General features: G+C 47.4%; 1 protein-coding gene across 5 annotated transcripts; it reads left to right on the top strand.

The window, feature by feature from the left end:
* Nucleotides 1-229: 229 nt before the first annotated feature.
* SLC5A11 (solute carrier family 5 member 11) lies at nucleotides 230-26,863 on the top strand (the record flags this gene model as incomplete). Of its 5 annotated transcripts, XM_084251569.1 has the most annotated exons (14): nucleotides 230-259; nucleotides 4,745-4,849; nucleotides 5,540-5,599; nucleotides 8,131-8,235; nucleotides 9,653-9,758; nucleotides 11,581-11,661; nucleotides 13,828-14,033; nucleotides 16,765-16,900; nucleotides 21,326-21,433; nucleotides 21,762-21,912; nucleotides 23,916-24,084; nucleotides 24,509-24,721; nucleotides 25,347-25,497; nucleotides 26,658-26,863. In XM_084251569.1, exons 1-14 carry the CDS (start codon nucleotides 245-247, stop codon nucleotides 26,861-26,863), a joined length of 1,812 nt encoding a protein of 603 aa, XP_084107695.1. In that variant the 5' UTR covers nucleotides 230-244. The 5 variants fall into 5 exon arrangements, with proteins under 5 accessions (XP_084107695.1, XP_084107697.1, XP_084107696.1 ...); XM_084251571.1 differs by lacking the exon at nucleotides 8,131-8,235; XM_084251570.1 differs by lacking the exon at nucleotides 11,581-11,661.
* Between the last annotated feature and the right edge of the window lie 415 nt (nucleotides 26,864-27,278).

The raw sequence follows: 27,278 nt of genomic DNA, 5'->3' as shown, positions 1-27,278 counted from the left end.
AAGAAGTATTTATATCTCTTCTAATGGCATTCAAATTAAAATCTTGAAAACCATGGGTCAAGCAAAAACATTTTGAGGTTCAAATCTATATTCCTGGACTCCCAGGTTATAATCCGTGCCTCAGGCCATTTCAGGATGTCTCTGATTGATGACATTTTCCCTCACCCACCCTTCTTTTTTGTTTCAGTCCACCGTGAAGAGCAAAAAAGACACAGTGAAAGGTTATTTCCTAGCTGGAGGGGACATGGTGTGGTGGCCAGTAAGTGGTCTTTGGTTGCATTAAAGTCCATTCTCAAAGAATGTTCAAGTGCTGATATCCTGTCTAGCCTTTGCTCTCTCAAGACTATGGTTTCATGTTGGCTGAGAATCACAGTCTAAACTAGCAAAGTCTTAGTCCCAATTTAAATATGTTTAAACAAAAAAGAGAATTCATCAACTCGCCTAAAGAGTTCTGCAATAAGACTGACACCTGGGTTTTTATTAGATACTGTAGAGGCTATACATTTTAAAAGAAAAAAGCTGCCAACCATGAATTTTATATCAAACAAAACTATTATTCAAAAATAAGGAGGAAATTGACATGTTCCTAGATTAAACAAACAAAGGAAATTCATAATTGCAGATGTGCATTATAAGACATACTGAAAGGAATACTTCGGCTTGGAATAAAAGGACCATAGACAGGAATTTAAATCCACATAAAGAACACAAGTAAAGATAACTCCATCAGTAAATACAAAATATAGTATAATTTTTTTTTAAATTGTAACTCTTTTTCTCCTGATTTAAAAGGCAACTGCATAGGTCACAAGTTATAACTTTGCATTCATGGTCTTACAATGTATAAAGATATTATCTCTAAGACAATAATAGCACAAGGAAGGAGAAAGTAATGGACCTATTTAAGAGAAAGATTTTATATACTCTTGAAATTGTCACTATTAATCTGAATTTTACTTTTGCAAGTTAAGATGGAACCACAAGATGCTAAATGGATCCCCAGGGCAACCACTAACAACCAAACAAAGGAAAATAGCAGAAACAATAAGGGAGTCAAAATGGTACACTAGATATCTATTTAGCACAGAAGAAGGCAATAGTGGAGTAATGGAGGGACAAGAAAGGCAGACATACAAGAAATGCATGGCAAATGTACATTTTATCTTATCAGTAGTATATTAATTTAGATAGATTAACCACTCAATTCAAGAGCCAGAGATTAGCAGCATTGATTTAAAAACATAAATCTGAAAATATGTTGTCTACAAGAGACAAAGACACAGATAGGTTGAAGGTAAAAAGATGGAAAAAATACAACATAAAATAATAAAAAAAAAATGATGCAGTGACTGTACCAATGGTGGCTAGACACTGGAGTGACTTTACCAATATCAGACAAAATAAACTAACACAAACATTATTACTAGTGACAAATAAAGACATTACAGAATGCTAAGAGGCTCAATATATCTAGAAGATATAATAATTATAAGCATCTATACACCTACTAGTGTACTAATATATTAGAAGCAAGAAATGAGTGTTGAAGGGAGAAATAGAAACCCAACATTAATAGCTGGAGACTTTAATAATCTGCTTCCAATACCTATGTACATATATAGAGCAATCCATGCAATGTCAGTAGAAGGCACATTATTCCTAAGTACACATGGACATTCTCCAGGATTAACTACATGTGGGCCATGTGTAAATCTCAAAACATTTTATATGATTGAAATCATATAAAGTATGTTGTCTTCCACAGTGGAATCAAAGTAGATATTAATATCAGAAGGAAGTTTGGGAAATTTACAAACATATGAAAATCAAACAATATGCTTCTAAATAACCAATGGGTCAAAGAAGAAGTCAGAAAGGAAATTAGAAAATACTTTGAGGTGAATGTAAATAAATATACAACATACCAACACCTTACAGGATATATCCATAGCTAAGCAGGGCTTAGAGGGAAATTTGCACTGTAAATATCTATATTAAAAAAGGAGAAAGATATCAAACCAACAACTCAACTCTTTACCATTAAAAGCTAGAAAAAAAGGAAATTATACCCAAAGCAAGCAGAAAGAAGGAAATAATAAAGAGGGTAGCAGGGATAAATGAAATACAGAAAACTAGTTCTTCAACCAAGAAAAAAGGAGAGAAGACTCAATTTATTAAAATCAGGAAAGAAAGAGCATACATTACTATAAACCTTACAAAATGAAGGTCATTACATGGAAATACTATCAGAAAGTTGTATGCCAAAAAATTAACTAACTTAAATGCGAAGGACAGATCCTTAGACAGACACAAACCATTGAAACACACTCAGATAGAAATAGGAAACCTGAATTAAACCTGTAAAGAGTAAAGACATTATGTTAGTAATCACAAAACTTCCCACAAAAAACACCAAAGACCAGAGAGCTTTACTAGTGAATTCTTCCAAATGTTTAAAGATTTAATACCAAAGCTTACCAAACTTCTCAAAAAATATAAGTGAACATTTCCTAAGTCATTCTATGAGGCATTAAGTCGATACCAAATTCAAACAGATATCACAAGAAAAAAGTAGGCAAATATCTCTTATAAATCAAAAGTCCTCAACAAACAAAATCTAGCGGCCTATAAGAAAAATTATGTATCATGACCAAGCGAGAATTATGCTAGAATGCAAGGTTGGTTCAGCATACCATTAATGGTATTAATGGGCTTAAAAAAGTCCATTAATGTAGAACATCATATTATGGAATAAAGGACAAAAACTACATGATCATCTCAATACAAAAAAAAAAAAAATCCAACACTCCTTACTGATAAAAAACACTCAGCAAACTAGGACTAGGAGGAAAGTTTCTTTTTTTTTTTAAAGATTTATTTATTTATACAGGCACTGGGTACAGTCAGAAGCGTGGGAGGGTGAGAGGATTCACCAGAGCCACAGCAGGGAACAGAACAGGCAGACTGACAAAATACACTGCTGAGGGGAGCAGCGGGTGTGGCAGGAGAGGTCTGCTGTGCCATGTGGGACCCTCGCTGGTGGCCGATCTAACCGGGGCTGCAGAGGCTGTGGGCAGCTTCGCAGCCCAGCACTCAACAGCTGCTCCACCAGGGGAGGCCCAGGAAAGTTTCTTAACTTGATAAATGGCATCTACAAAACCCTGTAATTAACATACTTAATGGTGAAAGACTAAAAATACCTCCCCACCCCTAATATAAGGAACAATACAAAGATGTCCTCTTTCATCATTTCTATTTAACATCTTGCTGGAGATTCTAACAAGGTCAATTTGCAAGAAAAGAAGTAAAAGTCACCCAGATTAAAGAGGAAGAAATGAAATGATTTCTATGTGCAGATGACATGATCTTGTAAATAGAAAATCCTAAGTCACCTAGAGGAAAAAAACAAACTACTGGGGCTAATAAATGAATTCAGTAGGGTTGAAGAAGATCAATGTTTTTATACATTGGCAATGAACAATTTGAAAATAAAAATAAGAGGGCAACTCCATTTACAATAACATCAAAAGAATAAAGTGTTTAGTAAAGTTAAAAAAAAATACAACACGTACTGAAAACATTTTTGGAAGAAGTTCCTCTCACTGGAAAGACATCCTATGTCCGTGGGTTTGGAGACTTGATATTATTGAGATGGTAAGTAGTACTTCCTAAATTACTTTCAGGTTTAGAACAATCTCTGTCAAAATTCCAGCGGCCTTTTTTTTTTTTTTTTTTTGAGAAATTCACAAGCTGGCCCTAAAATTTATATGGAATAAAAGGGATCCAGAATAGCCAAAAGAGCCATAAGAAAGAAAAAAAATTGGAGGATTCACACTAAGTAATTTCAAAACTTTCTACAAAATTGCAGTAATAAAAAAGTAGGATACTGTGTAAGGAGAGATTAAGAGAATGGAGCTGGATGAGAACCAGACAGGAAAGTCAATAGCAGCCACAATAGCCTTTTTTTCAGACAATTCTCTCTCTCTTCTCTCTCTCTCTCTCTCTCCCTCCCTTCCTCTTTCCCTCCCTTTCTTTCTCTCCCCACCCCCCTCCACTCCATCCTCTCTGCCTATACATCTCTCTCTCCCCGAACATGTTACACCACCCTCCTCCACCTCCTGCCCAGCTCTGCCCTCCGAAACACACACTCCTCTCTGGACCCCTCGCACCCCCAGTCTAAGGGAGCAGCAGGATGGTGTCCTAGTTCCAAACTGCCAGGAGAGAGACGTTAACTGACCCAGCTCATGTGGGACACTCTGGCCTGTGGAGTAGGCCTATCCGGCCCAGTGATCTGAGAGCAGGGATGGGGGTCACTGAGTAGTCTTGGCCCTGTCGTGCTACCGGAAGGAGTGCTATTTCCTTTGTTGAGTTAGAAGCAGAGCAGGGGGCCAGCACAGGTTCCCTGATTGTCCTCATGAAGCACTTCCTACAGCACCTCTCATCCTGCCCCCAGGATGCTGTACAGAGGTGTTCCAGCTGTGCACTGCACAACCCAAGGGCACAATTCCATTCCAGAGATCACAGATGTGCATATTTGCCATGCCAGTTTCTAACAGATGGAAGTAAAAGTCTTGGAGAGGGTCTTTTTTTTCTAAATTGAAAAAAATAAAGTGCCAACGAGGCTAAGGGCGGGCCTGCCTCCTTGGCTTGGTTCCTCTGGTTCCTTTGGAGCATGGCAACAACCCCAGGGAAGAGAAGCTACCCCAGTCCTCAGCTCCGGATCTGACCTGTCCCTTCCCCCTAGGTGGGTGCGTCTTTGTTTGCCAGTAATGTTGGAAGTGGACATTTCGTGGGCCTGGCAGGCTCAGGCGCTGCTGCAGGCCTTTCTGCAGCTGCTTACGAGTATAATGTAAGTACTTTTGCATGGCATTACCCTGACTTTTAAAAACAGAGAGATGCTGTGTGGAAGGACCAATGGGCTGCTCCAAGGGCGCCCTCCCTGGTCAGTGAAAAGCAGCTTGGCCGGCCAGTCCCAGGCTTCCCTGTGTTCGCTGGCTGAGTCCATCAGGTCACACCCCCCAACCAACAGGCCTGCAGAGAGGAGGGTTCAGCAGGCCACCCTTGTGGCTGCAGAAGGTGGCGGCATGGTGCTTCCTGAGGGGATGCCTGTATATTAAATATCAACTGGCCATCGCAAAAATTTTGTAATTCAATGGTCCTTGACCCTTCCGCCACCCCATAGACCCCCCAAGAGAGAGTACCCTCTCTGCTGTGTAGCGGGCCTCGTCCAGGACTGAAGCGGGAGGGGCATGCTGATTAATGGGTTATTAAACATCTTCACAACAACTAACTTTTTAAAAATGCCTACTCTCTTCCATAGATGGGGGTCATATTAAAGGGTTCAATTAAAGGATCAACAGATGTTCAGTCAACCAGATCTGGCTCTGCCATTTCCAAGCTGTGTGACTTTGAGCAAGTCACTCAACCTCTCTGAGCCCCATCGCTAAGATAGTGCTAAATGGCGCCTGCCACATAGAGCCTCATTGTGAGGACCCTTCATGGGGGCAGGAGTGAATCCTGACTCTCTTTTCTCTGGCAGGGCTTGTTTTTCGTGCTGATGTTGGCCTGGATTTTCCTCCCTATCTACATTGCTGGTCAGGTGAGTGTGAGGGGTGGGGTGCTAGGGAATGGCCTCTTCACAAGGCTAACAGCCCTCATAGTTTTTGTTCCCTGTGGCTCACTGGTTTATTCTCTCTCTTTTTTTTTTTTTTTTTCGGCTTAGCTTACACCATATTTATTTTTTTTAAATAAATTTTATTTTTATATTCCCCATACAATTGCAACCCCCTTATTTTGACCCCAAACCCTCCTTTCCCCGCCCCCAACCCCCCTAGAGTGTCTCTGGTTCATAGATTTTTGTTGATTTTGATTTTCACTTTCTTATAGTTATTCATTTTCCTGGTCCCTTATTTAAGTTTTCTAGATTCCTGCTATGAGTGAGACCATCCGGTATTTTTCTTTTTCTTTCTGGCTTATTTCGCTGAGCATGATCCCTTCCAGCGCCATCCATGTTGCTGCAAATTGCATGTGTTTTCGATCATCAGGTCTCAACAGTAATGTGGTCACATCTGTCACCCTCCTTAGCGGTTACTGCCTCCTTTATCGTGTTTAAAAAAACATTTTTGCTCCAGGTCATAACGATCTTTTGCAATATTCTACGACTTTCCAAGATCAAGTCCGTTCATTCGCCACCTAGAATTGATTTTTGTCTAGCATCATTTGAGAAGGGAATAAGGCTAAGACTTCCCAGTAAGAAAAATACAGACTGCTTTATTTTTAGCCTTGTGAATGAATTATTTTTATCCCACCACCCCTTCATGACCCCACTGAGCCCTTCCCCCTCTCCGTCCTCTTAACTCAGACACCTCACTTTATTAGTGTCTGCTAGTTTTTATAAGTGTTTTGCTTTGTTGATTCATGTGCTCTGTAAACGTCTGCTCTTTGTCTTTGTCATTCGGATGTGCTTACTACAGCTAATTCCCTGGAACGCCTTCCATTTGGCTGAAAGTGGCAGGATTCCATCTTTCCTGGGGCGTGAGTCCCTTAATCCCTATCAGCCAGCACTACAGGGCACTCCATTTCTCTGCATGCTCTGGCAGAGAGTGCGTAATTGTTTGAATTGACACGCTCATGTTTTTCAACCGATGCTTGAAAGTGGGCTTGCAGGGTCAGAGGATATTTCCATTTTTAGTTATTTATTTATTTTTAAAGATTTATTTATTTATGCACACAAGAACTGGGGTACAGGCCAGAGGTGTGGAGGGGTGTGTGTGAGAGGATTCACCAGAGACAGAGCGGGGAACAGAACAGGCAGACTGACTGAAACACACTGCTGAGGGGAGCAGCGGGCAAGACAGGAGATGTCTGCTGTGCCATGTGGGTCAACTCCCTGGCTGGGGATCAAACTCATGCTGCAGAGGCTGCAGAGAGCCTCACAGTGCTGTGCTTAACCCCTTGTGCCACCAGGGAGGCCCAGGGTCTGTCTTTAACACCTTTCCCACCCTCTCCGACAGCTCTGTGTAGTGGATTTTTAAAAATGTGGTGACATGGAGACTTACTGATTCACAAGAGATACAAAGAAGGGATGCAAGGCACCAAATGATTCTCTGATTCAAAGAAAGAGTGGGTAGCCGGTGGGCCAGAGCCTGCTGTGCCACAGTAAGTTCCAGAAAAGAATAGAAACTAAGTGAATGGTTCTCCCAGTCATTGTATTTATTTTTTGCTGGTTCCCTTAAATTCAAGGTTGAGTTTCCATTGTCAGTGGTGATTTGAAGTTACCTTTTTTAGGTGAATTTACTGAAATAAAAACATGTGTTGCTTAGGCACTGAAAAATAGAGCAGTTGGGCCTCCCCTGGTGATGCAAGCATTTGAGCACTGCGCTGTGAAGCTGCCCACAGCCTCTGCTGTGCAGGTTCCATCCCGGCCACGGGGGAGGGTCCCACATAGCGCTGCAGAACTCTCCTGCCGCCCGCTGCTCCCCTCAGCAGAGTATTTAGTCAGTCTGCCTGTTCTGCTCCCCGCTCTGGCTCTGGTGAATCCTCTCACCCTCCCATGCTTCTGACTGTACCCAGTGCTTATATAAATAAATAAATAAATCTTTAAAAAAAAAAATAAAGAGGATATATATATATATAAAAAAAAAAATAGAGCAGTTACCAGAGGGGATGGGGAGGGAGGAGGCCAACGAGAGGGGCCAGGCCTGGGTGCTGAGCCTTGGGGGGACAAGCAACGCCCATGCAGGCCTGGAAGTGTGGCACTGTGCTCCCGAGGTTATACAGTGGTGTGAATGATTGGCACATTATTAATATCTGAGAAAAAAATTCTAAAATGTAAATAAAAGCATGGGTGGGTTTAAAGAGAAGCACTAGGTAATTGATAATTGGGGCATGGCAAAGACTGGGACTGGAGCCTGAGGACGCCTTGCATTGGGGGAATCTGATTGTTGGGTTCACGTCTCTGCGCAGAACCCCTATATCCCACACCCCACTCCTCTGCCCCCAGTTTCTCCTCCCTTCTTCTATCTCCCATTGAGAAGCCCAAGAAGACCCTGTGGCTGGGGTGGGAGGGCTGGTATGGCGGAGGCCATGCACCTGAGCCAGCGGGGTATTACAGGCTCATCTTGGCCGCAGGTCACCACGATGCCTGAGTACTTAAGGAAGCGCTTTGGCGGCAGCAGGATCCCCATCACCCTGGCCGTGCTCTACCTGTTTATCTACATCTTCACCAAGATCTCGGTAAGAGGGGGCACAGCCGGGCACATCCCACGTGGCAGGATCAGTTAAGGCCCATCCAGCGCTGGTGTCTCCTCCCCGTGCGCTTTCTCTGAGGCAGCCTGGGGGAGGGGGGAGGCTGGTGGGAGGGGTGGGGGGAGAGGCAGTCAGGAAAGGGAGTGAGGGGCTCCTCCGCCCACACTGGCTGAAGCTTCCTCAGCAAACTCGAAGGTTGGCAGGTTCCTGCACGGGATTCCCGAGTCCTGCCAACGCGGGCGGGTCTGCCTCGTTCCTCCTGGAACCAGGCGGTGATCGGCCATTAGCCCACCCATCCCTGATGCCCTTCGGTGGACCATGTGGGGAGAGTGGGCAAGAGCTGATGCTTTGCAGCCTCCAGGCACATGCTGCCCCGTCCCCCCATGCTGCTGCAGCCTCCCCTTGCAGCCGGGGCTTCCGGAGCTGGGCCTGACGAGGAGGGGTGAGGGAGAGCTCAGGAGTGTCATTCCGTGGAAGCAAAGCTGACTCCGCAGTAAGACTCTGGGCCCAGAGGGAAGCCTGGGATGTGGGGAGCCGCCGCAGGGGAACTGGAGGCTGCCAGTTACCGGGAGCGAGAATGGCAGTGTGCAGCACTCTGCATGGGGGTGGAACAGCAAAAGGGGGTGATGGACATGACTTGCTAGAGGAAGGGGGGGATTTCAGAGATCCTGCAGGGTTAGAACGAGACATGAGGGGACGTGGCTGGCAAGTCAAAGAGGAATGAAGGGCCTGGCATGCAGTTTAGACGTTCTCTGGGAGACCACGGGGTGCCATGGAGAGTTTTTTTTTTATTTTTTATTTTTTTAAAGATTTATTTATTTATTTATACAAGCACTGGGTACAGTCAGAAGCATGGGAGGGGGAGAGAATTCACCAGAGCCAGAGCGGGGAGCAGAGCAGGGGGAAGGACCGAAGTACACTGCTGAGGGGAGCAGCAGCGGCAGGAGAGGTCTGCGCGCCATGTGGGACCCTCCTCCCGTGGCCGGGGAGCAGCCGGGGATCGAACCAGCGCTGCAGAGGCTGCGGGCAGCCTTGCAACCCAGCGCTCCACCGCTGCGCCACCGGGGAGGCCCGCCATGGAGAGTTTTAATAGGGAGGCGAGGGGTGGTAGGACCGTGAGGGTTTTTCATGAAAACTGCAGTCTGGAGATGGAGTGTGAGGAGACCGCGCAGTGACAGACCGTGGAGGAGGCTGAGTCCAGGGAAAGGAGCGCAAACAGAGTGGCCCCCCGGGCTCCAGTGGGAGACCCCTGATCTGGGGACAGGTGGATGAAGAAAGGACAGGGTACGACTCTTCTGTGTTTGCACAGGCGAGGACCTGAATTTAGGCTGGAGGAACCTGTGCTGCGGTGTCCGCTCCTTCATGCGTTCACGTCCACTCACAGGCCAACCTCCTGTCTCCGCAGGTGGACATGTACGCAGGCGCCATCTTTATCCAGCAGTCTTTGCACCTGGACCTGTACCTAGCCGTGATCGGGCTGTTGGCCATCACAGCCGTGTACACTATTGCAGGTGAGACGGGACAAGGGTTGACGCCAGGAGAGGTGGTGAGAAAGGGCGGGGGCTGCACCATCCTTGCCTGGCCCATGATGTCATCTTCTCGGTGTATTAAAACCAATCACTTATTAACTTCACCCCAGATAACACGACTTCTCTTAGCCATTGTCCAGAGCAAGAGAGATGCCCGATAAGAGGGCGGCTTATAAAAGGCATGTAAAGTGCTTTTCCCTTTCCTAATTCAAGACCTACTTGTTGCAAAACTTGGAGCTCCTGCGTGGGTACGTACACTCTCCAGAGCTGGGTTCTAGAGCCTGAACTGGGGCAGTCTCCTGGTCCCCCTCAGGTTTGTATCCTAGAAGAGCAGCTGACATTAGTAGGGCTTTGACAAGTATGTTTTCTCATCTCCTCCTGGTGTACTAGAATTCATGCCACAAATACATAGAGATGCGTATGTATGTACTAGATACATGTGTGCATACTATATATCCTTGCATATTTGTGTATACATGTCCTGGAGAGGGATAGCATCAGTATAGATCCTATATATAGCATATATACTCATATAAATATATATTGTACTAAGTGTATGTTTCATATTTGGGGTCTGTCTGCCCCTGTTGGACCATAAACTCAGTGAGAGCAAGAAACTTGCTGTTTTGTTACCTCTGCACCCCCTCTTCCCTAGGCGCCCCACAGAATTTAGGTAGGGTGCTCACTTGGTAATTCACATTGGTGAGTCCCTGGATAGAAGACTATACACCATGCCTGGCACATAATAGGTGCTCAGTGAACATCGGTGTGGGTTTCAGGGGTACCAAGCTTCAGGCAGTCACTGCACTAGGCTAATGGATAGCATATGAGGACAGCAGAGACGTGGGGCCAAAAGCTAGGCCAGGTCTCTTCATTTGCCCCAGTATCTGGTTTCTGCTGACATGGAGAAACACCACACCCATGTGCGTGCTATTTCATTGCACGGCAACTTTGCCACCAGTAAATGCTAGTATCAGATAAGAGTCCCTTCCCTTTTGGCGCAGGAAGGGAGGGCTGGGGAAGAGCTTGGAAAGATTGCTCTTTCCAGGGGCTGATGCGCTTGCCACCATCATTGGCATTACAGAGATTTTTCTGGGTGGCAAACCAGCAAGAATCCACCAAGGTCCAACCACCATGCCCCTGTTTGGAAAGTCCATCGGGGTCTGAGGATCAAGTACCTCACATCGTTTTACCAGTGTTAACAATAAGGGTATCAGAGCCCGGGAACTGCAGTCCCAGCATCACTTTCTAAAGGAGTTAGAAACTGCTATGTAGCAAACCACCCACCAAGGTAGGAACTGACAACAACAAAGGCTTGCTATTCTACTTAGCTCATTCCTTGGGGTGCCGGTGCTGGTTGGGGTGAGGTTAGATGGCACCTACAAGAACTGGCTGGAACAAGTGGGCCTCATTCACAGGGCTGGTTAGCCTGGGCTGTCAGCTGGGTCTTCCGTCCCTGGTGGCTGCCATCCTCCCGAGGCCAGGCTGCCTGGGCTTTGGAAAGAAGCACAGAGCCTAAGGCAACATGGCAGCAAGAGCAGGCGCTGTAGGGCCCCTTGGGGTCTAGCCTTGGAGCTGCACCATATTATCATCCTCTCCCCCCAGATGCTGTTGGTCAAAGCAGGTCATTTGATCAAGCCCACTTTTGAGAGGTAGAGAAATCCATTTTGCTTGCTCGCCAAAAGAACAGCCAATCTGCACCACAAAATGAGCGTGCACACACAGGAAGGCGAGGGGGCTGTTTACAAGCCCTCGGGGTGCTGAGGCATCTCAGGTGGGTTTTTTATGCTCATCTTCCGCCCAGGTGGCCTGGCTGCTGTGATCTACACGGACGCGCTGCAGACCTTCATCATGCTGATAGGAGCGCTGACCCTCATGGGCTACAGTAAGTGGGGCCCCAGGGGCTGGGGGTGAATGATGGCACCTCTCTCAGGCAGAAACATCTGTTCTCCCCTCTGCACAGCGGAGCTGGCGGCCGGGAGCTTGCTACCTGGGCACTCCTGCCGCTGGGCTCTGTGTGAGTCATGCTGTTCCAGCTATAAGAGAAAAGCTGTGCTTTTCATGGCAACCTACTGGTTTCTAAGTAAAAGTTAGTAGTTCTTCCTCTGTGGCATGGATGAATGAATGAAGTAAGAGCAAAGAGACAAGTCTCCTTAGAGTAGAACTGCCCTGAAAAAAATGCAGATGCATTGAAGGCAAAAGAGAAAATCTCCATTCCAACACCACAGTGATAATCCCTGCAGGCAATATCCAAAGATCAGCACTAAAGGTAGTGGGTAAAGCATGTGAAGAAATGTGAACGAACCTTTGAACCCAAGTGACACTGCAGGTTTGAGAGGCAGGAAAAGCCAAAGACAGAGCTTCTCAAGGAGTGTTATTCACAGTCAAACCTCTAGATCTCTTTCCATGAACGTAGGTAGGGGGTCTCTATGGGGGCGGCCCGTTACTTAAGTCCTTCCCATCAGTCAGGAGAGAGTTCACAGACCCACCTGCTACGCCTGCAGACATTCTCCAAGGCATCTGCAGGTTTTCACACATGCTCCCAACCCTTCACACCAGTCCCGCTGGTGCTCCTTCCCTTGTGTTTTACTGTCTGAGTTGGGGGTGAGAGCGAACTCCTGGTTTCTGGGGGCTCCTTCTTTTGGACTGCACCATCTATTCAGGCACCCCTTTGTCTCCTGCCTCCTTATTCTCACAGCGGCTCACTGGTAGAGCTTATGGTGGGACAAGGGGCTTCTTTCTGCCTCGGGTGTCGATCTCTGCCATGCCTCACAAATCATCTTCCAGTATGGATGTGAGCACGAGGAGAAGCGGGGCAGTGGTAGCTGCTATTTGTGCTGTTATTCTTTTGCTTAGTTATCTATATGTTTATTTCTTCAACAAAACTCAAGGAATACAGCTTGGGTTAAGAAAATTCAACTTTGTATCATTTGCAAGAAGCACACATAAAAAATGGATAAAGGGCAAAAAAGCATTAAAGAGAGAAAAGTCATTTATAACCAGATACACAACATTTGCAACAGAGAGAACTTTTGTGTATGAAATTACATGACAGCAAGTTGCCCAAAGTCAAAATTGTTAGAATTAGGAGAAATTCCAGAAACCAAGTAATACCAAAAGATTTTAACACCTGACAGACTAAGAAGCCAAAACAGAAAAGATTTAGAAGTTGAAAATCTTATAAATGAATAAGCAATCTCATAACAGCAAATGCCCCTTTTGTCCAACATCATAGAAATATCAACAAAAATGAATCTTCGAGAAAGACCAAATTTTGCAAAAATACCCCTTGTTCAGGTATATCACTTTACCTAGGTAAAACAAAATATTAAGCTGTTAGGAAAAATATTTTTTTCCTATAATTTAAAAAAATATAATTACTTAGCAAGTTGACAAGTCTCCTAAATTGTGCTTGGGCCAGAGAGGAAATAAAGGCTGCAATTATAGGCTATTTGGAAATAATGAAGAGGACATTACGGGCCTCCCTGGTGGCGCAAGGGGTTAAGATGAAACGTATGAAGCTATCCGCAGCCACTGCAGCATGAGTTCGATCCCCAGCCAGGGAGCTACCCACATGGCGCAGCAGACCTCCTGACTCACCCGCTGCTCCCCTCAGCAGTGCATTTCAGTTGCTCTCCCTGTTCTGTTCCCCGCTCTGTCTCTGGGGAATCCTCTCACCCCCCACACCTCTGGCCAGTTCTTGTATGCATAAATAAATCTTAAAAAAAAAAAAAAGAGGACACCATTTAATGGAGCAAAAAAAGAAATTATGTAACAGTTTTATTTATGTTTTGATGATTGCCTTCAATTTATTTGTTTCATATACAATCCTTGGTATTTTTGTGTTATGCATTCAGAAACATTCAGAAAGGCGGTCAAAGGTGTGAAAATGAAGAGGGAAAAAGGAGGTTAAGAACCTGTAAGGTGACTGACTTCCTGGGTAGCTCTGCTGTTAGGGGGTACCCACCTATTTCCACGCCCCCCACCCCTGCCCATCACTTGCTGTGGATCCCCTCGAGTCCCAGCCAAGCTGGACTTCTCTGAATTCCAGGTTTCGCAGCAGTGGGCGGGCTGGATGGGCTGCAGGAGAAGTACTTCTTGGCCGTGGCCAGCAACCGGAGTGAGAACAGCAGCTGCGGGCTGCCCCGAGAAGATGCCTTCCATATGTTCCGGGACCCACTGACTTCTGACCTGCCGTGGCCTGGGATCCTCTTTGGAATGTCCATCCCGTCCCTCTGGTACTGGTGCACGGATCAGGTAAGGGCCGGGGCTGAGCGAGCTTCCCAGGATGCTTCTGAGGGTGGCAGGCATCTGGGGTTGTTTTCTCTCTCCATCTCTCCTCATTTCTGATTCTCCACCACCATCCTTGACTGTTCTTTCTACTGTGCTATGTGTGACTTTACTTTGCTCTCGCTCGTGTAATGACAGGGCCAAAGCTGCTGATATCTGCAAAGGGCAAAGCTTTAGTACATCCTTCTGAATGTCTGGAAGGATCCAGTTAGCAGGAGAGATGGTACATTTTATTTTATTATTTTTTAAGATTTATTTATTTATTTATGCATACAAGAACTGGGGTACAGGCCAGAGGTGTGTGGAGGGGGTGAGAGGATTCACCAGAGACAGAGTGGGGAGCAGAACAGGCAGATCTACTGAAATGCACTGCTGAGGGGAGCAGCGGGCAAGATAGGAGAGGTCTGCTGCACTATGTGGGTAGCTCCCTGGCCAGGATCGAATGCCCGAAAGCTTCATACTGCTGAGACTTAACCCCTTGCGCCACCCGGGAGGCCCAAGATGGGTGGGTGCCTTTTAAATGTTGGTTAAACCTGACATGGGATATCATTTGCTCAACAAATACTCACTTGGGGTCCCGTGTGCCAAGCTATCCTGGGGCATGAAGCCATCGGATTACACTGATCAGATAAGGTGCTGGCCCCTCTTCACCCTCTTCTGGGGGGAGACAGACAATAAACAAGTAAATTATGGGATGCAAAGAGACTATAAATGTCATTTTTTAAAAGTAGATGGGGGATAGGGGGACTGAATGTGCGCGCATTTTAAGATAGGTGGTGAGGGCTGGTGTGACTTGGAAGTGACCTTGAGTGAGGGCTCCCGTGATGCTTGGCTCTTGGTGGAGAGTTTGCTGGAGGGAACAGTGAGAGCAAAGGCCTTTAGGCACGAACTCTGAACAGGTGTGCAAAGAGATGTGAGAAAGGCAGCAGGCACAACAGCGTGTGTAACAGGCCTCTTGTGCTAAAAGAGAGACTGAAATCAATATTTGCATTTGCTCGTATGTGCATAAAGACACTCTGAACGAGGGAATGTGAAATAGGAATAAGGGGTGCCCCTGGGTGGAGAGGCAGGCAGACTCGCAAGCACGGACAGGGTCCACTTCACTGCACGTCTGTTTATACGTTCTCAGGTTGCAAGCCACGTGAACAGTTCACATGCTGAAGTGTTTCCTTCTGTTACATTAAAGATCAGAGATGCGCCCACCATTTTGGAAGCGCTCGTGCTTCGCCGGGGCCCGTGAGAGGTGAACGAGGCAGTGATGGTGCAGTTGATACAGGAGTCCCTGCAGGGAATGGAACCCAGAACCCTTCCTGGGCCAGAACCCCCCCCCCACTTGGAGAGCTAAGTGCCAAGGCAGTGAGGGGTACCCCCACTCCCTGTAGTGACCCCCTTCTACTCCTTAGGCGACCTCATGAGGGAGGAACCCTGGGAAAGAGCACAGCCCACGGCCCCCAGTTCAGGCTTTAACCTGCACAGGCTGGATCCAAGGTCAGAGACTCCACCTGAGCCTTTACTCAAGCTCTCTGAGCCGCCAGGATCTTGGCTGCTAAATGGCGTGACTGAGAGTTACAAGAGGACACCTGGGATTTGTCACCCCCCTCTTGTGTGGGGACATTTAATAAACCACTGGAAACATTTACATTTTCACGCATGCTCCTGCCCCTCACAGCACACCCGCTTCTATTTATTCATCTGTACAAATATTTACTGGAGAGTCCTCATACCCTGAGTGGCTGGGATTCCAGCGCGTGCCCCTTGAAAGTCACTTCCAAATCATCACTCAAGAGCACGGACCCTAAGAGGACTCAGTCTCCTTCTAAACCCTGGCAGGTGGAGCCGGGGGCCCAGAAACCCGAGTCCACCCCACACTCGGTGACGTGGGTCTCGAATCCCTGGTGTCGCTGAGCTGGATTCTGCGGACGCCAAAGCTTGAGTCGTTCTGTTGTGCTGGTGCCACTCTTGGCAACACACATCTTTGCCGGCCCTAAATCTAGTGTCATTTAAGGACGGAACAAAGCCCAAGGGACATTCTTTGTTCACTGAACTGAGAGCCTATTCCCAATGGCACCCCCATTGTATAGATGAGGAAAAGGAGGCAGAGAGGTCAAATTGCTTGTCCGTGCTGACGCAGCAGAGAGGCGGGCAGGTGGGATTTGAACCCAGGCTGTCTCCAGAGCTGGCACTGGAAACCCAGACCCAGTGCAGCTGGATTGAGGTCTCATTCTGTGTCATCAGAAATTGTTTCTCTGTCTCTTCGTTTTCTGGTTTTCTTCCCTCAGAGATGACCTCCATCTCCAGGAAGCTTCTCCTGTAAGATGGCGGCGGAGCTGCAGCCAGCAGTTAGCAATTCCACCCGAGGCTGCAGGTGGTAGGGGCATCTATCCTTTGCCTCTTTTAGGAAGCGATCCCACGCAGAGGTGCAACTGACTTGTCTTGGGCTTCTACTTTTCCTGAACAATCATGGTAGCCAAAGAAGTCTGAGAAATAATTTTCTGGAGAACTCTAATTGGCCAGCCCCTGGGTAAAGGAATGTGGAGGAAAAAAGGGGAAGGGTCATCTCGACCCCAGCTGGACCACAGGGATGGAGAACAGGGCACAGGTGCTCCTGGAAGGACCAAGATCCCTGTGGAGAAGCCACACTCACTTCTGCGTCTGAAGCAGAAACTGTCTCAGATGCCAACCACTCACTGTCTCCCAGGTGATTGTCCAGCGGACTCTGGCTGCCAGGGACCTGTCCCATGCCAAAGGAGGCTCTCTGATGGCCGCCTACCTCAAGGTGCTGCCCCTTTTCATGATGGTCTTCCCTGGAATGGTCAGCCGCATCCTCTTCCCAGGTGAGAAGACAGCTGGCGGGGCGGGCATCTGCTGTGAGTCTCAGCCCCCGTGAATGTTCTCAACAGATTGCTGGCGGCCCCCAGGGAAAGCAGCTGGTGTCCCTGTTGGATGGTGCCGCAGGGACACCTCAGGTGGGATCTGAAACTGGCCCCTTATAGGGAGGGCAGGGAGAGACCAAAGACAACGGCAAAGCCCTCCACATTGCTAGGTGATAGTTTGGGGGGTTATTTATTTATTTTTGCATTTTTTTTAAGATTTATTTATTTATGCATACAAGAACTGGGGTACAGGCCAGAGGTGTGGGGGGGGGCATGAGAGGATTCACCAGAGACAGAGTGGGGAGCAGAACAGGCAGACAGACCGAAATACACTGCGGAGGGGAGCAGCGGGTGAGACAGGAGAGGTCTCCTGCGCCATGTGGGTAGCTCCCTGGCTGGGGATCAAACTCATGCTGCGGTGACTGCAGATAGATTCATGGTGCTGAGACTTAACCCCTTACTACCAGGGAGGCCCAAAATGACTTTATTGTTATTTGAATTTACAGATGGGGGAAATTGAAGCTCTCTCTCTCTAATATATATATTATTATAGATATAGATATAGATATAGATATAGATATATAAAATCATTCTTTCTTGTATTCAATAAATGTTGTGAGAGCAGTTATCTGCCAGGCATGGGGGTTCATAAACAAACAAGACACAGAGTACCCCTGATGTGTGGGACTTACCTTTTAGTGGTGGAGGAGACAGACAAAAGTAAGTAAAGATGTAACTGAGATGATCATCTATTGTGCTAAGTGACCTGGGAGAGGTCACAGGGAATCCTGGCAGGGGTCACTTCTCACAGTTTCCAGGGAAGGTATCTATGAAGAGGCAATAGTTGATCCACGCGGATGGTTTGGAAATGTAGTTGAGTGAAGCTAATCCAGATTAATGAGGGAGTGGATATGGGAATGAAGGAAAAAGAGGACTCTTGATCTCTCCTAGGTTGAGTTACTCGCTCTAAGTTATTTGGTTAGTGGTGGCTAAGCCTGAATTTGAACCTGACTCTTTTTTTGTGTGTGTGATTTTTTTTTTTATTTTCAGAATTTATTTTTTTAATAAATAAATTTTATTTTTATATTCCCCATACAATTGCAATCCCCCCATTCTGACCCCAATCCTCCCCTCCCACCTCCCACCCCCCAAAAAAGTGTCTCTGGTTCATAGTTTTTTGTTGATTTTGATTTTCACTTTCTTATAGTTATTCATTTTCCTGGTCCCTTATTTAAGTTTTCTAGATTCCTGCTATGAGTGAGACCATCCGGTATTTTTCTTTTTCTTTTTGGTTTATTTCGCTGAGCATGATCCCTTCCAGCGCCATCCATGTTGCTGCAAATTGCATGTGTTTATCTTTTTTGAATGCTGAGTAATATTCCATGGTGTATATGTACCACATCTTCTTGATCCAGTCATCTGTTTTTGGGCATTTGGGCTGTTTCCAAAGCTTAGCTATTGTACCTGACTCTTAATCATGCTACTGTCTCTCTCAGCAAATCATATCTTGTGCTTTGGATCAATATCTGGAAGATCAATAACAAGATTATAACCATCCTAACAGCCATCAAATGAGCCATCACACCACGTTCCAGGCCCCCAAGGGCTTTGTAAAGTGATGGATGAATCTGATACTCCTGAAAACATGAGATTAAAAAGATAGCAAGACACTTGATCATATAATAAAGCAATAGGAGTTAGGAGAGTCAGGTAGCGAGAAAAGGCTGCGGTGGACGTGGTGGATTTGAAGCCTGGACCAATGTTTCTCAAAGTGGAGTCTCTAGTCCAGCGGCAGCAGTGTCTTCCAGAACTTGCTAGAAATGCAAGCTTTCAGGTTCTGTCTAAGACCTACGGAATCAGAATCTCTGGGGGATGACGCCAGCATCTGCTTTTGACAAGACCGCCAGAAGATTGCAAATCCTCTGCCTCAAGTGCCAGAGTCTGGGCCAAGCCACTGTCCTTCCCCTCTATTTTTCTCTCTCTCATCTCCCTCAGAGCCTCCTCTAAATCTTCCACTGGATCTAGATGTGCCTGTAGGGATGTTCTGATCCTGAGCCGGCACGAGCCTGGACCACACCCTCTTCCACTTAGTCCACCTGCGGAGTGGCACGCACTTTTGAAAGCAATGCTAGCAGAAATGAAGAGGAACAATACAACCGTAGGGGCCGCAAGGGGCACTGAGCAGGTTTTCTGATCCAGCAGACTGGCTAAAGGAGGAAAGAGTCCTGGAGCCCTCAGTGGCTTTTGCAGGCTTTTATTGGGATTTGCCAGGTACACAGCAGGCAGGGGTGTTGGGGTCCGGGAGGCTGGCAGGCCTGCCAGCCCCCAGCAAGTCTTTACTCTTTCTGGGCTCTCCGGCCTTCTCTCGCGTTCTCTCTGCTCCCCTGCTTCTGCTGGCGTCCCCGTGACGCCGCCCTTAAAAGCCCAGTCTGAGCCCAGGTGAATCCCGTCTACCTATACCCACACCCTACTCCAGGTGCCCGCCATCAGGCCTGCATTCAGGACCGCAGGGTTCCATCATCTATCCTGATGGCGGGAGGGCAGAAAAACCTGATACTTTTTACCTTACCCTACAACAACCCTCGAAACAATAAAATCCAAGAGTCTAGAAATGTACCTATGGACACAATCTTCTCCACCCGAGCTTTGCAATGAACTAAGGGTTTGACACCTTCCCATGCTATTTACTAGCTGTATGATTTGGGGAAGCTATTTATTGCTTTATTTTTAAGTGATGTAACATTGGGATCCCCCCATCAGGTCTTACCACCAGAGTGTACCCACACCATAGACCATTGTGCTTTGGAGAAGCTAATTCATATCTCTGGGCCTCAGTTTACTTATCTTGAAAGTAGGTCGAATAACAGAATCTTCCCCATGGAGTTATGAAGATTAACTCAGGTGTACAGTATTTACACAGTGAGACTCCCGTGAATACTGGCATGTGGAAGAAGGCTTTATATCTATTATGTTTAGGCTTGACTGGGTCAGAAGTATCTTTTATCTCACACATCGTAGTTGCCCTGACAAGGGAACCCACTCCTCATATGGAATGGTTGATTGATTAACTCGAGACAGGTGAGCAGATGTTACCGACGGTGGTTAACAATCCCAAGGCTGTTGTTTATTCCTAATTTAGCTGAGCCAGCCACTTTCTGTGATGAACATATTCTTTAGACTGAATGAACAAACAGTTTTCTGCCACAAACATGCTTTATAAACTGTCTGCCAAGTGTTTCAGGTTAAAGGCTAAAAGGTTAAATATCAAACTCTGTAGTTAATTAAATATCTCAGGCAGATTCTTGCTGCTCCTCATGTACCTTGAAGAGAAGTGATTTTGGACAAGAGGCAGAGACCGTAAGATTTGAATGTAAACTAGACATTTGCTCCACCTGTGAGGTTCCATATTGCGTTCAGGACACAGGAATCGATTTCCTAATCTCCAAATCTTCCTGGAAGGTGTCATAAAAGCTCCAGGTCTTCACTCTTCTGCCATCTTGCTCGACAACTACAGCCTTAATTTTGTCCGAGACTGAACCAGGATTTTGGGGGGCATCTACTATTGGCAGCCACTGTTACTATTATTTTTTTTTTTTAGAGGCATTTTATTTATTTATTTATTTGTTTGTTCGTTTTGTTTATACAAGCACTGGGTACAGTCAGAAGCGCGGGAGGGTGAGAGAATTCACCAGAGCCAGAGCGGGGAGCAGAGCAGGCAGAAGGACCGAAGTACACTGCTGAGGGGAGCAGCGGGCGGCAGGAGAGGTCTGCGCGCCATGTGGGACCCTCCTCCGGTGGCCGGGGAGCAGCCGGGGATAGAACCGGCACTGCAGAGGCTGTGGGCAGCTTCGCAACCCAGCGCTCAACCACTGCGCCACAGGGGAGGCCCCACTGTTACTATTATTAATTAGTGTTATTTATTGTGGCCACAGCTTTCATTTCCTCTCCCGTCAATAGCTGTTAGTGGACAGATCTCAGCCTTGAGAAGACATGAGTGCAGAAATTTTATAATGACCTGTTAACCTTGGCCTTTCCAATGGAGACAAGGGGGCTATTTCATTTCTTTGGTCTTATGCTACATTAAAAAAAAAAACAGCTACAATAAAATAGAATTTTCAAATTGTATCTATATGAGCTATTGAGAAGGATACGGCGAAACAAAGAAATTGAAATTCCATTGTTATCCCAATTTTAGAGATAGGGCAACTAGAGTTCAGAAAGGCTAAGTAAGAAGTTGGGGTGTATAATAGTCAATTGTGTCTCATTGGGCCTTACACTTCTCTACAACAGTCCTGTGTCCTGGTGCTGGCCAGTGTCAAAGCATGCTTTGGCTGGGCCTGGCTCTGCCGGTCTGTCCACTCACCCTGGGCCTTGTCTCCTTCACAGATCAGGTGGCTTGTGCAGTACCAGAAATCTGCCAGAAGGTCTGCGGCAACCCCTCTGGCTGTTCTGACATCGCATACCCCAAACTTGTGCTGGAACTCCTGCCCACAGGTGATGCCCCTCACCCCATACCCAGTCCCCTGGAGCACCCAGGAAAGAGGACATTGACTGGGTCCTGATCTGAGGGAGGAACAAGTGGGGAGGGTGGGGGGAGAGAATGGGGCTCTGGGCCTAGGGCCCCCAAATAAAACCTTGTGGGGTCCTACCCTGCCCAGATTTCTGAGTCCCATTCATGGCTTCCACCCGTGAGGCTCTCTGCTTCCCCAGAGTTGGCCCTACTGGGTCAGCGGCTGTGCAGCTGGGGTAATGGCATCACAAGGGGAGGCAGCAGCCATTGGCAAGAACTGCCTGAGCCCACACACTTCCCTTCTGCTCCCAGGACTCCGTGGGCTCATGATGGCTGTGATGGTGGCGGCGCTCATGTCCTCCCTTACCTCCATCTTTAATAGTGCTAGTACCATCTTCACCATGGACCTCTGGAATCACATCCGGCCTCGAGCCTCTGAGAAGGAGCTCCTGATTGTGGGCAGGTGAGGTCTACTGGGTGGGGCCAGGCAGGGGAGTTCCAGGTCCAGATACCAGGGAGGAAAGTGCTGAACCCACCTAGAGGCAAAGGGACTTATCTAGGATGGTTCAGATTCTTCTCCTTGGACAGGTGTGGTTCCCCAGAACCCCACATATAAGCCACCCCTCCACCCACCCAAGAGATGGTCAGTGAGCACTGTGTGAAAAGACTGTTTTTGCTTTCATGGAGTTAGGAGAAGAGGGTTAAGTAAATAGGCAATCACAACCCCAGTGAGTGTGACCCCTTTCTGGGGACCCCAGAAATGGGGGGAAGGAGGAGGGTTGGGACCTTCAGGAGGAACGGGTTAGCCAGATAAAAGGGAGGAGTATCTGGGGTTTGGGGGTAAAATTTTCCCACCAAGCCTTCTGCAAAACCCTGAAGTCTAATGGAGGAAACGTGTCTCAATTGAGTAGGAATGGTGTGTATATTTTCTTTAAAATACATGCTAATAAGCACCTTGGGGCCCTGGCCCTTAAGATGGTGCTGCCTCAGTGTTGGCTTAGGGAAAGATTCATAGCTGTGACACCAAAGGCCTAATGCAAAAAAGAAGAAAAAGATAAATTAAACTATCAAAAGTTGGACTATTAAAAAGCTTTTTACCTCCAAAGACACCATTAAGAAAATAAGAAATAAGCCAGATATTGAGGAAGAGATTTACAAGTCACATATCTGATAAATAATCTACAAAACTAGACTGGTTTGTGAGGGCACAGCTTCTCCATGGACTATTTCTCAATAAAAAGGAATGAAAAGTTGATATATAACATGTGGGCGAACCTCAAAAATGCTAAGTGAGGGCCTCCCTGGTGGCGCAGGGGTTAAAGACAAGCACTAAAAAGCGATCACCAGCCACTGTAGCATGAGTTCGATCCCCGGCCAGGAAGATATCTGCAGCAGACCTCTCCTGTCCTACCCGCTGCTCCCCTCAACAGTGTATTTCAGTCAATCTGCCTGTTCTGTTCCCCACTCTGTCTCTGGTGAATCCTCTCACCCTCCCACACCTCTGGCCTATGCCCCAGCTCTTGTATATATAAATAAATAAATCTTTTTGGGCCTCCCCGGTGGCGCAGCGGTTGAGCGCTGGGTTGCGAAGCTGCCCACGGCCTCTGCAGCGCCAGTTCGATCCCTGGCTGTTCCCTGGCCACCGGAGGAGGGTCCCACATGGCGCGCAGACCTCTCCTGCCACCCGCTGCTCCCCTCAGCAGTGTACTTCGGTCCTTCTGCCTGCTCTGCTCCCCACTCTGGCTCTGGTGAATTCTCTTACCCTCCCGCTCTTCTGACTGTACCCAGTGCTTGTATAAATTAATTAATTAATTAATTAAAATAAATAAACCTTTTTTTAAAAAAATGCTAAGTGGGGCCTCCCCCGTGGCGCAGCGGTTGAGCGCTGGGTTGCGAGGCTGCCCGCGGCCTCTGCGGTGCTGGGTCAATCCCTGGCCGCTCCCCGGCCGCTGGAGGAGGGTCCCACATGGCACGCAGACCTCTCCTGCCGCCCGCTGCTCCCCTCAGCAGTGTACTTTGTCAGTCTGCCTGTTCTGCTCCCCGCTCTGGCTCTGGTGAATTCTCTCACCCTCCCGTGCTTCTGACTGTACCCAGTGCTTGAATAAAAAAAAAAAAATGCTAAGTGAAAGAAATAAGCTGCAAAAGGCCACACAATGTGTGTTGCCATTTCTACGAAGTGTCCAGGAAAGACAAATCCAGACAGACAGGGGCTGCTTCGGCGGGGAGCAAGGATACACTATAAATGGTCATGAAGGAAATTCTGGAGTGAGGGAAATGCTACAACTTGCTAGTGGTGATGGTCACGCAACTTGATAAATTTACCAAAGTTACAGGATCGTAGCCTTGCAAGCCACCCCTCCATGAGTGAGACTTGGGCTGTGTGAGCGCCGCCTCAGTGACGCTATCCAGAAGAGGCCCAAGGGTCGGGGGAGAGAGCGCTAAGGGGCCTCTCTCTGCTGGCTCCAGGGTGTTCGTGCTGCTTCTGGTCTTGGTCTCCATCCTCTGGATCCCCGTGGTCCAGGCCAGCCAGGGTGGCCAACTCTTCATTTACATCCAGTCCATCAGCTCCTACTTGCAGCCGCCCGTGGCCATAGTCTTCATCATGGGATGTTTCTGGAAGCGGACCAATGAGAAGGTAGCTCTGCATCAGCCCCCACAAGGCCAGAAACAAGTGCTGCCATGAGGAGGCGGGCGGAGGGCCGAGTACACGGCTGTCTTGGTTTGGGTGTCGTGAGGGAGGCTGAGTTCTTGATGACGGGGACCCGGAAGATGTGACCAGGCCTTGGGGAAAAATCCACGGGCGTTGTCAACAGCATTTTGATTCATTTTGTCATTAAACTGGGAAGCCAAATTAATAGGGAATGAGTAAATTATGTGTGTAATTGACTAATTATACAGGAAAGATCATTAAGTAGCTGTGACATTTTTCGTATCATGAACACCTATAGCGACTGTCTCAGGGAACACGGATGTGGGGGGCAGCTGACGGAGATTTCAGGAGGCCAAGCTGGCCACCCCCACCCTCCATGTCTCTGAGATGGCCTCACTCTGATTTGCAGGGAGCCTTCTCAGGCCTGATCTTCGGCCTTCTCCTCGGCTTGGTTCGACTGGTCCTGGACTTCATTTATGTGCAGCCTCTGTGTGACCAGATAGACGAGCGCCCGGCCGTGGTGAAGGTCCACTACCTCTATTTCTCCATGATTCTGTCCTCGGTCACCCTGATCATCGTGTCCACTGTGAGCTGGTTCACAGAGCCACCCTCCAAAGAGATGGTACGCTGGGGTTTGATGCTCTGTCCTTTGAGACTCCTCACTGCATGCAAGGGACAGGAAACAGCCCCAGGCTGGCCTGAGCAAAGAGAATGGCTCAAGTCCAGTTGGGTCTCAGGGACAGTTTGATTTCAGGACTTGTACTGATGATGGATCATCAGACCCATCTCTCCCTTCTGCGTCTGTTCTCTGGGTACCGTTCGGGACCAACAGCTTCTAGGGGTGCATCATATCATGTTCTCATTAAGCAAAAGCACACGCATCGTTGTGCCAACCTTTCTAGCAAAGTTCCCAAATCCCACTGATGGAATCAGCTCAAGACACATGCTCATCCCTGAACTGCCCAATCACAGTGGCCAGGGAAGCAGATGAGCTGAACGGCTGATGGCCGGGCTCCAGAGATGTCCCAGTGAAGCCCCAGGGACTAGAAAGAGTGAAGTCAAGATCCTATCAGGGGAAAAAGGGTGGTAGAGGAAAGACAGAGTGGGTGGGGGAATGCCCACTGGTTCTGGAAAGCCCAGGGAACTGAAGTTTGTTGGAAGAGGAGAGAGTGAGAGAGAGACTGGGGCAGACTTGGGCTTGGGCAGGGCTGGGGGAAGGGACCTCACCCTCTGCCTCTGCCCCTTAGGTCAGCCGCCTGACCTGGGCTACTCGACATGACCCGGCACCACCAGAAGCACCCCTGCCCCCCGCCCTCTCTCAGAACGGGACGCCGGAGGCCAGCAGCACCAACATCCAACTAGACAGCGTTCAGGAAAACACAGCCAAACCCCACAGCTGTGAGTCGGCTTCTCAGTTATGGTCGGAGCCTTAAGGAGCATCGTATGCTTAAGGGGAGACTTACTATCAAATCACAAGCCAGAAAAGGGGGCAGACTTGGAATTTTACCATCCCTGGTCCTTCCTCACTTTGGCCAGTGAAGTGAGCCCATTAGTGACTTTCGACAGCTCCCTCAGGTGGCCATTAGCAGCTAACACATGCAATCCTCACAGAGTCCGCGCCCGCTACTGGCATTCTCTAAATTACTGGTTTCCAGCTGGCAGCTTGCAAACATATTTTGGTTTAGTACACCTACTGTTTTAGTAAAATGTGAGTTAACCTTTAAAAGTTACATTTCACTTAACATTCTAGAGTTCCGTCTTCTGTTGCAAAATGGGAAGACTAGGAAGCGCTGGGCCCACATGTCTGCATGGCAAAAGTAGTCGGGAGCTGTAAAGTAGCTGATCCTTAGACCTGGGACATGCCTTTCAGTTAGCCAAGGTCCCCACCTGCCCCTATTGTCTCCATGACCCTGAGGCCATAGTTGTCATCATCCTGCTTGGTCCTTTTTTTTATCCTTAATAATTGTGAGTATCAACCCATGTCAAATTAAAGTGGGAAACTCAAGGATAGATCCAGAAGGTCATGAGTCTTAAGAAAAACAAAAGGGAGAGCCCTTCTTGGAAGAGGTAAAGAATACCTCAACATGTGTAATAAGCAAATCAGCTCCCCTGACTCAAGTGTGCTACCTGCCGGGCTCTGTGGGCACCTGGGTTTGCAGCCCCCGCTCTGAATGGAGAAACTGAGTTTCCCACAAGGGAAGCACTCGCTTCCCTTCAGCCTCCCAACCAGCCATGTGCCAAAGAGGAGGGATTCAGCTAGATCTGGGTCCCAAGCCCACCTCTGCTATTGCCTACCAGCATGGGGCTTCACTCCAGCTAGTCAGTCTGAGCTATAATCTTTTCATCAGAAAGATTATATCACCCCTGAAAGCACTTAAAAGCCTGAAAACACCAACCTTCCAGAATTGAGCAGTCTTCTACAATTAAGGCATCGACAAATACCTTCCAGAAAAGTGCCTTTCCACAGTGCCTGGAACACGCCCGGCTAATCCTCTCCTCTCCTCTCCTCTCCTCTCTGGGAGACACAAACTGACCTTTCTTTGCTGGGTTCTCTGTAGGTGATGTGACCCCAAAGCGGTCAAAATTGAGGAGATCCATCCTGTGGCTCTGCGGCATGGAGAGTAAGGAAAAGGAGGAGCCTCTGAGCAAAGCGGAGCCTGTCAGAATCTCCTTGGAAGAAAACCCCCTGGTGAAGACCTTTCTGGACATGAACCTCATCGTCTGTGTCAGCTGTGCCATCTTCCTCTGGGGCTACTTTGCTTGATGTGGGGCGAGCCTGCGGGCCATGCTCTCAGTCTGTTTCAATGCTCCGTTGTTTTTTTTTTTTAGTGAAAGAAAAAACACAATAAAGCTTTGTTTACCATGAGACTTCAAAAGTGTCAGTGGGTCATTCTCCATATGACATTTAGCCCTTTACTTCCCCCCAAAAGGAAGGAGGGTTCTATGGCCATAGTGATGATGCTAATTCTTCCAACATATGAGCAGGGAGGATCTTTCTATTTCTCTTTTTTTTTTTTAACAATGTCATAATTTTCATTGTACAAGTCCTTTCCTTCATTAAGATTACTCCTAGGCATTTAATTATTTTTGATGTGATGGTAAACAGGATTGTTTTCTGGGTTCTTCCAGCTTGTTTACACACAGGAGCACAACTGATTTTTGTAAGTTGTCTTGTAAGC

This window comes from Talpa europaea, assembly GCF_964194135.1.
Source record: "Talpa europaea genome assembly, chromosome: 12".
Lineage (NCBI taxonomy): Eukaryota > Metazoa > Chordata > Mammalia > Eulipotyphla > Talpidae > Talpa > Talpa europaea.
The sequence above is the reverse complement of the archived record's forward strand: the minus strand, read 5'-3'. Positions and strand labels throughout refer to the sequence as shown.